The 12,609-nt window shown below is 41.6% G+C and overlaps 2 protein-coding genes across 5 annotated transcripts; one reads left to right on the top strand and one right to left on the bottom strand.

Annotated features, from left to right (window-relative positions):
- The first annotated feature begins 70 nt into the window (after window positions 1-70).
- NKAPD1 (NKAP domain containing 1) lies at window positions 71-10,957 on the top strand. 4 transcript variants are annotated; one of them, XM_021926541.2, is made up of 6 exons: window positions 71-183; window positions 1,391-1,467; window positions 4,070-4,170; window positions 6,233-6,382; window positions 7,789-7,842; window positions 8,272-10,678. In XM_021926541.2, the coding sequence occupies exons 2-6, from the start codon at window positions 1,399-1,401 to the stop codon at window positions 8,774-8,776; spliced, it is 879 nt and encodes a 292-aa protein (XP_021782233.1). In that variant the 5' UTR covers window positions 71-183; window positions 1,391-1,398; the 3' UTR covers window positions 8,777-10,678. The 4 variants fall into 4 exon arrangements, with proteins under 4 accessions (XP_021782233.1, XP_021782231.1, XP_021782232.1 ...); XM_021926539.2 differs by having other exon boundaries at window positions 8,269-10,678; XM_021926540.2 differs by having other exon boundaries at window positions 119-741.
- TIMM8B (translocase of inner mitochondrial membrane 8 homolog B) lies at window positions 10,601-12,582 on the bottom strand. The gene is made up of 2 exons (XM_009187265.3): window positions 12,442-12,582; window positions 10,601-11,269 (listed from the first exon to the last, which is right to left on the bottom strand). Exons 1-2 carry the CDS (start codon window positions 12,523-12,525, stop codon window positions 11,102-11,104), a joined length of 252 nt encoding a protein of 83 aa, XP_009185529.1. The 5' UTR covers window positions 12,526-12,582; the 3' UTR covers window positions 10,601-11,101.
- Window positions 12,583-12,609: the final 27 nt, after the last annotated feature.

Raw genomic sequence — 12,609 nt, 5'->3', positions numbered from 1 at the left:
CCTTCTGCACCCGTCAGCCTCTGGAGTGTCCTGAAAACCCTCCCTTCTGGGAGTCTCTGGGCTGCCTGTTTGTGGGACGATTTCTCAGGAGCACCACTTCCGGCCTGAGAAGGAAGTCTCCTCCTTTTTCTCCCAAACCGCTTCTTCCCCCCTATCCCCCGCCACGCGAGGCAGCGGCGCACGGTATGGGTGTGTTTGTGTGTATTTGTGTGGGGAGGGCGTTTGGAGGGGAGGTTACCGGGAGCTCCGAGGCCGCTGGGGGACAGGGATCCCGGTGACAAAGATGGGGATATTTCCTCTGTCTTCCACTTGGAAACCTCAACCCCCGCTTCAGGCCCCCTAGATACTTCCTGGGGCCCAACCGAAGGCCATAGCCATCCAAAGCGTTCCCATCCTTTCTGGGGAGTGAAACTTACCCCCGGGGTTCGTCCCAGAGGAGCGTGAGGGGGGAATGCCCGGGTCAACCGGGCTGTCCGAATTCCGCGCCGGCTCAGTCTCCGGCCTCAGTCCGCGAGAGAGATCTGCCTGTCGATCTGGGCTGGGGGAAAGGCGGCAGTGGCCTGGGCCACAGGTGAGGGCAGATTAACCAGTGGGAAGGCTGCGTTTTCACGAAGGACTCGGGTGAAGCTGCAGAGCTGCCTTTGAGCCCTGACTCCTTGGCTTCCTGGGTCGGAGGAGATCTTGTAATGGAGTGGTTCTTCGTCTCACTAACAAGATGCCTGATTTCCTCAGGATCAAGGGGTGAGTGAGCGTTGGGGTGGTTGCACAAAGCCCGTGCTAGCTACACACGAAAATATTCTTGTCATCTAGTTTTTGGAAGCTTCCGTACCAAGTAGGAAATAAAATGCTCCCAAATGGAGAAGTTTAGGACATCTTTGCATTTGATGTTTTGAGTCATCAGTTTCTGTTACTGTTGACACCTGTGGTTCCTGATACTCTCAAATCTACGTATTTGCTTCACTGCAAACTAATATTGGGATTGGAGGTTTGATTTTTAATCTAGACATTGATATACATCATTTGCCTGGGACTATGTGGCTTGGGGCATGACAAGTTTAAGGGAACTTCATCTACAAAATAGGGATGGAGATATTTACCTCATATAAAAAAATAGTTATGAGGATTAAATAAAATGGTGCTCGTGAAAGCACTTAATTTTATGCAGTCTTGTGCATTTTCAAAGAACTTTAATGTACATTATCTCCTTTCATCTCACATTAGTGTGTTTAGGCATTTCCCTCTTTTAATGGTAAAGGGAAAACTATTATTTAGGATCTCTGACTTCTAGTTCAGTGATCTTTCCTTTACCTCATGCTTCTTTATAAAATTTAAGAAAAGATAAAGTAATAAAATAAATTATTATTAAACGTTATTTGTTGATTCATTTCAGATTGAAGAATGTCCCGGATTCCACTGGGGAAAGTTCTCCTGAGGAATGTCATCCGGCACACAGATGCTCACAATAAGGTGGGAGGTACAACCTAGTTACTCCTCAGTGCTTACTGAAAGCAAGCAGTGTGCCAAGCATTATTCTGGCACAACTGGGAGATACAAAGAATATTCTTGTTATCTAGTCTTTGAAAGCTTTTGTACAAAGTAGGAAATAAAATGATGAATAAAATAGATAATTATAATTATAATATAGTTTGATAAGTACTGTATAACAGAGATATTTGCAAAGTGCTTTGGAGCACTAAGGAGGAAATAATAAAATCTACCCCGGGGAATTAGAAAAGATTTTACAGAATTAGTGGTATTTGAGCTGCTGACATTTAAACTGGTTCTTGAATAAGTATAAGCTTACTAGGTATGAAAGATCATTCTGGATAGAGAGCATCATGCATTAATATGGCAACAAGAAAGAGCATTAATCACTCAGGGCATGGCAAGAAATTTTCCAGAAAGCAGGGAATGAAGGGATAGGCGCAGAAGATAAGGCCTCAGTGGTCATTAGAGTTGGATTGTGATGTTTGGAACTGAGACTTTTTCCTCTAGGCAGTAAAGAAGCCATCAAATGTTTTTAAACAGGATGTGACATGATCATAGTTATATTTTAGAAAGATGGTTTGTCAGATGGGTGGGGAATGAATCAGATGGGGAGAAACAGTAGGGAGATTAATTAGGAGGCAATTGCAGTATTACAGGTGAGAGGTGATGAGGGTTCGCGTGAAATTAGTGACAGCAGGGATAAAGAAGAGGAATTTAGGAGATAGAGTCCAAAGAACTTGGTGGCTAATTAGATGATAATGATAAGAATGGAATCTAATTCAGTTGACCCTTGAACAATGCAGGGGTTAGGGGCATCAACGCCCTGAATAGTCGAAAATCCATGTATAACTTTTTACTCCCTCAAAACTTAAGTGCCAATAGCCTGCTACTGACTGAAAGCCATAGCAATACCATAAACAGTGGATTAACACATATTTTTTATGTTACATGTATTATATACTGTATTCTTATAGTAAAGTAGCTAGAGAAAAGAACATTTTATTAAGAAAATCACATTGAGTAGGCTGAGGAGGAAGAAGAGGGGCTTGTTTTGCTATCTCACAGGTGGCAGAGGTGGAAGCAAATCTGAGGATAAGTGGACCTGCACAGTTGAGATCGCTGTTGTTCAAGGTCAACTGTGTAACCACCTATGTGACTGGGTGGGTGATGATGATTCTGTTCATTGGGATAAAGAACAAAAAAGGGGACAATTATGATAGGAAAGGTAATTTGGTTTTCAACATGTTGATGGTGAGGTGCTTATAGGATGTCCAAGCAGTTGAAAATTCAGACTTGGAGTAGAGGAGAAAAGTTGGGGCTGAACATAAAGGTTTCGGGATTATTGATGTATAGGTTGATGATAAGAGGTCATGAGAGTAGATGAGGTCACCTAGGAGAGCACATATAATGAAAAGAGGGCCAAGGCACCTGGTTTAGTTTTCTTCAGTAAACTACTACTTTTGGTTTGATCATATTATTACTATCATATCACCTGATTTTTAAAATTATGGGCAAGGGTAAAACTGTTACCCCAAGCTCCCTGTGCCATTATGTTAACCTGCCCCTAGTTGTATAGTAAGCTTAGATTTAAAATGGCAACTAGAAAAAGATAAATCTAGCACAGATCTAATGAAATTATGCAGGAAGACTTAGAAATAAAATGTGTTCTTGTTCTTTGGGTAATCACATTCTGCTTTTCAAGAAATTCTCTAGCAGCCATACTGTTTATTTTATTTTTGACAAAATTTATGTTGTGAGAAGAGATTTATAGCTTAGGGAGTTTAAAGACCTGTCCTTACTAGTTTTTTGACTTTGGTAAAATCTCTGAGCTTTTGTTTCTTTACAGTAAAATGTAATAATGGTAGCTGCTTTATTTTCCTCATGAGATTGCTTAAAGTTCAATTGAGATGATACAATTAAAATCACATTGCATTTTGGAAATGTGGCATTATCATTTGCTAATCGCAGCATAATTGCAAAATTGATAAGGTGATGTTTATGCAGGGGTTTAAAAATTCTATTGGGGAGTAATTCTAGATATTTGAGATTTACTGGATTGGACTGTTCAGCCACTTTCTAGAGAAACCAATTTGTTTTCCAGGTTCCTGATCATAGCCCAGTCTGTAGCCCAATAATTAGTCAGATTGTATTTTCAGTTAGTTACTTTTTTTTTTTTTTTAAACCAAGTCTCACTCTGTAGCCCAGGCTGGAGTGCAGTGGCACAGTGAGACGGAGTTTCGCTCTTGTTACCCAGGCTGGAGTGCAATGGTGTGGTCTCGGCTCACCGCAGCCTTCACCTCCCGGGTTCAAGGATTCTGCTGCCTCAGCCTCCTGAGTAGCTGGGATTACAGGTGCATGCTACCGTGCCCGGCTAATTTTTGTATTTTTATTAGAGACGGGGTTTCACCATGTTGGTCAGGCTGCTGTCAAACTCCTGACCTCATGATCTGCCTGCTTCGGCCTCTCAAAGTGCTGGGATTACAGGTGTGAGCCACTGCGCCCGGCCAGTTAGTTACTTTTCTGTAATGTAAAGTTATTTTTAGTAACTTATTTTTATTTCTTTCCTTTTCAAAAATTCTAGATTCAGGAGGAATCAGATATGTGGAAAATAAGAGAACTGGAAAAACAGATGGAAGATGCTTACCGGGGGACCAAAAGGAAAATGCTACCCAGCAGTTCAAGGTGAAGTTGCAGCTCTGAGAACTAAAATAATTCTCATCTTTTTCAGAATCATCAACTTTTGTTTAAAAATACTTTGGTATATTAAGGATAGATGAATTTAGTTCTGTGAGTCCTTAAGCCTTTCCTCTTTTGTAAATCTAGGCATAAAGATAATGGCTATGATGCATATGCCCCCACTCTTTGTACTTATTTACAATGGAGAGTTAAAAAATTCTCCCTGAACAATTATGAATGTGTAGGGTTCTGTGGCTTCTAACCTTACCTGATAGCTTTTAACTTAAGATTTTCTACTGGAATCTTGTGGTCACTAAGCTGATCAGTCATTCCTTTCTCTATTAATTTTTCATTCTTTCAGGCTTTTCTTTTTGTAGCTGGGACTGCAGGTGCATGCCACTCTGCCTAGCTATTTTTTTTTTTTTTTTTGTAGAGGCAGTGTCTTGCTGTGTTCCCCGGGCTGGTATAGAATCCTGGGCTCACACAGTCCTCCCACCTCAACCTCCCAGTGTTCGGATTATAAGCGTGAGCCACTTGCCCAGCCTCAGACTTTTCTTCACCCTATGTATTCACCCTCTTCACCAGATCAACAGCCTTTTCACATTACCTTAATAGCTTGAGTGTAAATATGAAGGATTATGCAAGGTTAGTTGTGTTTTTCTTGTGGAGAGGCCTAGGAATGCTTGAATAATTGGGAACATCCTTATATGCTTGTAAGTGTAAGAGCTACATATATAAGAAATACTTAAACTCTTTAGGAGCAGGGCTTGTGATTTTCTCATTTGCTGCTATATTCCTGCCCGCTAGACCAATACCTGGTACATAAGAGGCCCTTACAATTTTTTTTTTTTTTGAGATGGAGTTTCGCTCTTGTTACCCAGGCTGGAGTGCAGTGGTGTGGTCTTGGCTCACTACAACCTCCGCCTCCTGGGTTCAGGCAATTATTCTGCCTCAGCCTCCCAATCAGCTGGGATTACAGGCACCTGTCACCATGCCTGACTAATTGTTGTATTTTTAGTAGAGACAGGGTTTCACCATGTTGGCCAGGCTGGTCTCGAACTCCTGAGCTCAAAGTGATCCACCCGCCTAGGCCTTCCAAAGTGCTGGGATTACAGGTGTGAGCCACTGGGCCTGGCCCCTTACGAATTTTTGATAACTGATTAGCAGCTTACTGGCTAGTTAGTAGAAGTGGTAAACAGAAGCTGGATCAATGGTTCTCAACTTTTTTCCTACTCAACTATTCCCATGGGTTAGACCTTGTTTCCACTGTTATTGGGACCTCTCTATAGTAAGTTGCTGGTTTGCACAGAGGGAAGTGTATTTCAGAATCTCTAGGGTAGTTTGAAGTGTCCCTAGCTATGATTATGTTCTGCTTCCCTCTTTGCATGCCTTCCTAGTTGAGAATCAGCGAGTGAACTATCACATGACAGTCCAGAGTTGATTTCATCTCTCTATGCTTTGCAATAGGATGTGTACTAATGGTCAGATTTTTTTTTTTTTTTCCTGAGTCTCACTCTGTTGCCCAGGCTGGAGTGCAATGGCGTGATCTGGGCTCACTGCAACCTCTGCCTCCCCGGGTTCAGGCAATTTGTCTGCCTCAGCCTCCTAAGTAGCTGGTACTATAGGTGTGCACCACTACACCTACTTTTTTTGTATTTTTAGTAGAGACAGGGTTTCACCATGTTGCCCAGGCTAGTCTTGAACTCCTGACCTCAAGTGATCCATTTGCCCTGGACTCCCAACGTGCTGGGATTACAGACGTGAGCCACTGCACCTGGCCTGGTCAGATTTTTTTACACTGGACTTTACAAATGTACAGAGAGGAACAGATAAAGTGCTGGGATTAGAGGCATGAGCCACCACACTAGGCCTGGTCAGATTTCTTCCATTGGACTTTACAGATGTATAGAGAGGAACAGATGTCTTTACCTTTTTTTTTTTTTTTTTAAACAGTATCATGTTGTTTCCTTCCCCCTCAGCTTGTTCCATGAGTTTTGTGCATGATGTTCCATAAAGTAAACTCACAGATTGTTTTTACATCTAAAAGTTCTTCTGCTTTCTCTTTTAGCCGGATGCGCAGTGATGGTTTTGATGAAGAAAGTCAAAGAGACTATTGGAGGCCAAAGAATGAAATTTCTGGGACACTGGAAGATGATTTTCTTAAGGCAAAATCCTGGAACAAGAAGTTATATGATTATGAAGCTAACATGCCAGACAGGTTTGTGATTAATTCTTGTGAGCATTAATATTTGGCCTGAGAATGTGTACTTATCAAAATTAATTGTCCCCACAAAAAACTTGTGTACAAATGTTCATACCAGCATTATTAATAATGGCCCCAAAAAATAATGGCCAAGTAATCCAAATGTCTGTCAACTGATGAATGGGTAAACAAAATGTGATATATCCATACAATGGAATATTATTTGGCAGTAAAAGAAATGAAGTATAGATATATGTTACAACATGGATAAACCTTGAAAACATTATGCTAAGTGAGAAGAAAGAAGCCAAGTCACAAAAGACCACATATTGTATGATTCTATGTATGTACTCTGTCCACACATAACTGTATGAATCCATTTATGTGGTAGGCAATTCCATAGAGACAGAAGGTAGATTAGTGATTGCCCTGGGCTGGAGGCACTACACTTTGAATTCCATGATATGTGAATTTATACTTCAATAAAGTTGTTATTTAAAAAGAAATAGGCCAGGTGCAGTGGCTCATGCCTGTAATCCCAGTACTTGGGAGGCCAAGGCGGGTGGATCACGAGGTCAAGAGATTGAGACCATCCTGGCTACCATGGTGAAACCCCATCTCTACTAAAAATACAAAAATTAGCTGTGCGTGGTGGCATGAGCCTGTAGTCCCAGCTACTTGGTAGGCTGAGGCAGGGGAATCGCTTGAAACGAGGAGGTGGAGGTTGCAGTTGAGCCGAGATTGCACCACTGCACTCCAGCCTGGCAACTGAGTGAGACTCTGTCTCAAGAAAAAAAGAAAAAAAAATAAAAAATAAGGCTGGGTGCGGTGGCTCATGCCTGTAATCCCAGCACTTTGGGAGGCCGAAGCGGGCGGATCATGAGGTCAGGAGTTCGAGACCAGCCTTGGCAACATAATGAAACCCCGTCTCTACTAAAAATATAAAAATTAGCTGGGCATGATGGCACGTGCCTGTAGTCTCAGCCACTTGGGAGGCCGAGGCAGGAGAATCACTTGAAACCCGGAGGTTGCAGTGAGCCGAGATCGTGCCACTGTACTCCAGCCTGGGCAACAGAGAGAGACTCCATCTCAAAAAAAAAAAATTGTCCCCATGTAGACAGCATGATATTATGAAGTGTTTGTGGAAAAGTGCTTCACTGCTAAAGAGCAGAGTGTAAGATTCGTTAGTGTTTCTTAAAACAATGGCAAATTCTCTTACAAATGGACCAAAGAATCTTCTGTGTCTTAAATGATAGTGCACAATACAGGAAATGTAGCTGTTACTGAGCTGTAATGTGGGCTTGGTTCTACCATATCTCTATTTTGTGTTTATGTTTGTGTATGCATGTACTCCAAAGTCTTTCTAATTTCCAAAAACGTATACATTGCTTTAACAATACATATGGTGTGTCATATTACAGATGGGGTCACAGTGGTTATAAAGAGTTATACCCTGAAGAATTTGAAACAGACAGGTAAGGAAAATGGGCTTACCAAAAGAAACTAAGATGGTACAAAATCTGTATTATAAATTGATTTTCTAACTTTTACAAAGAATATACTTGCCATTGAAAATGTAGCTAGAGAAACAATAGGTGATTTAGTTAGGAGGTGATCCCTGTTTTGCCATTCTGTGGTTGATGTCTGGCATGTCTGTAAGCATTTTGGTTTTTATATATAGTACCCCATACAGTAACCCAGTATGGCAGCTCAGAATTTTTACCTTCATTTTAAAGAAGAGGAAACAAAAACTCAATGAGAATATTAAAGTGTTAAAGTATATGTTAAAGTGCTGATTTAAAATTCAGATGTTAATCTCAATTTTTTTATCTAGAATGCAAAATATTAAAATAATATGCTTTTTTTTACATAAAAGCTTCTATTTTTTACTTTTTTATTAGTAGTGATCAGCAAGATATTACCAACGGGAAAAAAACATCTCCCCAGGTAAAGTCATCTACCCATGAATCCCACAAACACAAGAAGTCAAAGAAATCCCATAAAAAAAAGCAGAAAAAAAGGTCACACAAAAAACAGAAGAAAAGCAAAAAGGAAGCCACAGATATAACAGCAGATTCCTCGAGTGAGTTCTCAGAAGAAACGGGGGCTTCTGGTACAAGGAAAAGGAAACAACCACATAAGCGCAAGAAAAAATCCAGGAAAAAGTCTCTCAAAAAACCTGCTTTATTCTTAGAGGCAGAAGGTAACACTTCACATTCAGATGATTCAGCATCCAGCAGTTCTGAAGAAAGTGAGGAAAGAGACACTAAGAAAACCAAAAGGAAAAAGAGAGAGAAAAAAGTCCATACGCCTGTAGCCAACAGTGAAATACAGGAGAGGACAAACAAACGCACAAATTGGAAAGTAGCTACAGATGAAAGGTCTGCTGAGAGTTCAGAGGATGACTAAATGGGAAACACTTTTGTTTTCCACATGACTGTGGATATTTACAGTTCTTACTTCTTGTGGTTTTGCCAGTGACTCTTGTTCAGCACAGGGCCTGAGGTCAGAGCTGTCTTGTGCCATCCTTATGTTCTGACAGACTTCTTGTCTTCTATTTTGGCGTTAAGCTTGATCCCCTTTTCTTGTTAAAGGGGAATCTGGTATTTTGTTATGAAGGTTTCTTGAAGAGATTATTTTTTTTGCATTAATTACGTTTAGTGTAGAGTGCATATACAGCAAATTAAAGGACCCAGAAAGCTGGATCCAATAGTGACCTGGGTACACCAATCAGAATATTGAATTTGGGGAAGTCAAGGGCTGGGATCAAGAGGTGGATTGGAACTAATGCCGTGTAGGATGGTATGACAAGGCAACACTATATTGCTCTCTGTTTATATAGCAGGTGTCACAACTGACTTGTCTTTAGCCTTGGTGCTTTGATCCTTCTGTATTTTGACCCCACAAGTGTGGTCCAGTTTACTTAATCAGGAAATGGGCCGAAGAACAAACCTTTTCCCTTCATGATAACATCCATAGACAACTTACTAGAAGGGACTAGAGTTTTCACAAATTTCCCTGCTGGACGGGGCAGATAGCTATACTTAGTATACGCCTAAACATGGTTAATTGGATAGTAAATGGTTTTCTAGTTCCATTGCTGTATATTTGCCTAAATGGACTTGTGTTCAAATTATTTCTTCAGTTGTCATAGATAACCCTCTACCAAATGGGGAAGAATTAGGAAATAATCATGTTGTCTAATGGTACTCTGGATTCAGGGCAGCAACTGCCATTTAAATGTTGTCTTGTTTATTTCTAAATCTGTTAATGAAGTTTAGGTTTTCCCTGAAACTAAGTTGAATTATTTTCCAAAACGAAATAGGCTTCTCAGGGACATATCCACTTCTTCCCAGTCTGCCTTTGGATTAAAGCACCAAGCAGAGACCACATTATTTCCCTTCGCTATACTGTGATCCTTAGTATGTTCAATTCTTAAGAAACCAAAATATCACTGAAAGAAGGCTGGCAGAACACAGGTGAATTTTTTCACTATGGGAAGAAAGATCAAGTGACATATTGTTATTTTTTCCTGGTTGTCACTTAATGGGCTGAGTAAAAAGCTTGAAAACTCACTTTTGGTCTTGGTTCTGCCACTCATTGGTTATGAGGAGGCCCAGAGCAGGTAAGTTCACCTTCCTGGCCTTACTTTCCTGATGTGTAATACAGAATTACTTCACGGTAGCATGACACTATAAGACACCAGCAGTAGATACAACTATGATGACATTCCATGAGTTGGTATTTTTAGTTCTAACTGCTAAATTTGTTCTCTTTACGGGACAGATTTCTAATAAAGTGCTTGGTCTTGAAATACATGGTTGGACAGAGGTGCCCTATCCCTTAACTATGAGCAGGTGCTACCTTTTGGGATATTTATTTGAAATTTTAATACTTTGGTACTCAATTGTCAATGTTTCATGGTGTGTATTTTTATTTTGGGGATTAGTGGGGGCCTAAAGGGAGAGGAATAGTCTCTTAATTACTACCTCTTAACCTAAAGCAATTATTTTGTTCCTGGAGCAAGTTAAATCTTTGTTGGAAGGAGCTTTGGCCATATATTTTTTAGCATGCGTTGTTTTTGTGCCCTGAAAGTACTGGTTTAAGCACAGACTCAGGAAAATGGGCCAGTATAACAGGCCATCTCCAGGAAATTAGCTCTATTTGAGTCCTGACCGTCTCTTCCTGCCAAGCTAGCAGGCTTGCTCTTTCCCAAGGAATACACATCTTGCCTTTTTTTTTTTTTTTTTTTTTGCCATGTTTACCTTTTCTTGGTCGTGTATAAGCAATAAAGCTGTTTTTTGTTCTTCACCTTTCTTAACCCCAAATTTTCTTCTATGCCTTAGGCTTTGATGGTTCTTCCAACCCCCTTAATATGGCTTAGGGTGGTTTTGCAAAAACCTACAATCCCCCATTTGCACTACTGGCCATGGAACATTTATTTCTAGTATTCCTGCCAATCAGAGATCTCTATATTAAATTCTAAAATGGGATTAAAAGAAGAGTTGGAGAATTCACACTTATTGAGTAACTGACGTGGTAACAACCTGGAATTTCTGAATTCCAAATAAATAAATTTCACTCTTTGAACATTTCATCTTTTACTTTTTAGCACCAACAGACTTGATAACAGCCTGATGCTGATCTGACAATGGGTTGACAGCCTTCCCCCACAGGCCCTTAAGTTTGCTTAATAACAAGTCCTTTGCTTCTGTCATTCTCCTGGGGGATGGCCTACTGCCCTCCTTTCTGTACAATCTGGGCAAACCGACTGGTGATGGCAAGAGTGGTGTCAATGAAGCGGTCTACACAGCTGGAGAGACAATTTTCAGTGCGAGAGTCTAGGCGATTCCCTGGCTTCTCCACACATTTATCCCAACATAACTCCATGAAGTGATGCACCTAAAAGGAAAGAAAAAGAGTAACCATTTGGGTCTGCAGATAGGCCTAACTCTTGTTTATTAACTTCTCACTTTTTGACACCTGACAAAACCATTCTTTAAATCAACCACGGAGTCACTTTAGGCTCTTCTCTTTCTTCATTTCCTAATTAGTCACCAATATTGATCCAGATCCTCGTCCCTACAGATTGTACATTCTCAGGTAGGACTAATAACCTTTTATATTCCCCAAAGTAGCTAGCACCAGTGTGAACAAACTAGGGAACCAATTAATTTCCCCAAACTATTGCACTCATTCCAAACCTATCCCCTAGACAAGGTAATTATTCCATTAACCTTTTGGGGGTTATGGATCCACTCCCCAGAAGAATGCACATACAGGCACAGAAATTATGTGCACTTTCATTTGCATGTTCAGGGCCCAAAGATTTCTAGCCAGGGTTCTTGCTGGTCATCCTCCAAGCACCCTCTTCCACCCACCCACAAGGAAAAAAAATAACCCAAGAGCTTACTATTTGTGAGGCTGGTTACTAAGAAATCAGTTCTCTCTAAGGTCCTCAAGGATAGCTGTCATCACCTCCCATTTGAGGCGTGATTACGTAGTCCAAGGTCATGTAGCCAGCAAGAAGTCAGGCCGGGTTAGAACCATGTCCGAAGGGCTCCAAACCCTTGTTCTAATCCATACTCTACAGCGACTACTTCAGAGTCCACCTTCCTCCAATAATGTTCTAGTCGTTTTCAAATACATTGTCGCATATGGTCCTCACAATTCAGTGAGGCAGTGGGGTGACGGCGAAACCAAAACCCAAAGTGGATTAGTATCTTTTCTACGGGCACGTGGCCTGCAAGGAGCAGAGGGAGGATGAGAACCCAGATCTTTTGAATGCCAGCCCAGTCATATCGCCGGCTAACTAGGCTCTCGTACCCTTGCGTCGCCCAAATCTTCTTCCCTGCTTTACACCTTTTCTTTTCTCCACGCTACGCTTACATAGCCGGCGCCGGAGCACTACCAGTCACCAGGGACAGGAGAGCCATGACTTGTCTTTTGTGAGGGGAATGGGATGCAGCCGGGATCGAGCACCAGTGAGCCGCCAGTGCACAGACCTGCGAGCGTGCCCAGGACCAGCAAGGAAGGTGAAACTTCCTTTCCCTTCACCCTCCCCGCCCCCGCACCTGTGCAGTAAACTGCGCCTTCTGCTGTTCGGCGGCCACCAGGCGCTGCAACTCAGCTTCATCAGCTTCACCCAGCTCCGCCATTGTTCGCCTCAGGCTCGCCACTTTCCGACAACCGTGTTTGCGCAAGCGCGACGGGTGTGCCCCGCCTATCCACTTCCGGTTCTC

The sequence above is a fragment of the Papio anubis genome, chromosome 12, assembly GCF_008728515.1.
Source record: "Papio anubis isolate 15944 chromosome 12, Panubis1.0, whole genome shotgun sequence".
Classification (NCBI taxonomy): Eukaryota; Metazoa; Chordata; class Mammalia; order Primates; family Cercopithecidae; genus Papio; species Papio anubis.
The sequence above is the reverse complement of the archived record's forward strand: the minus strand, read 5'-3'. Positions and strand labels throughout refer to the sequence as shown.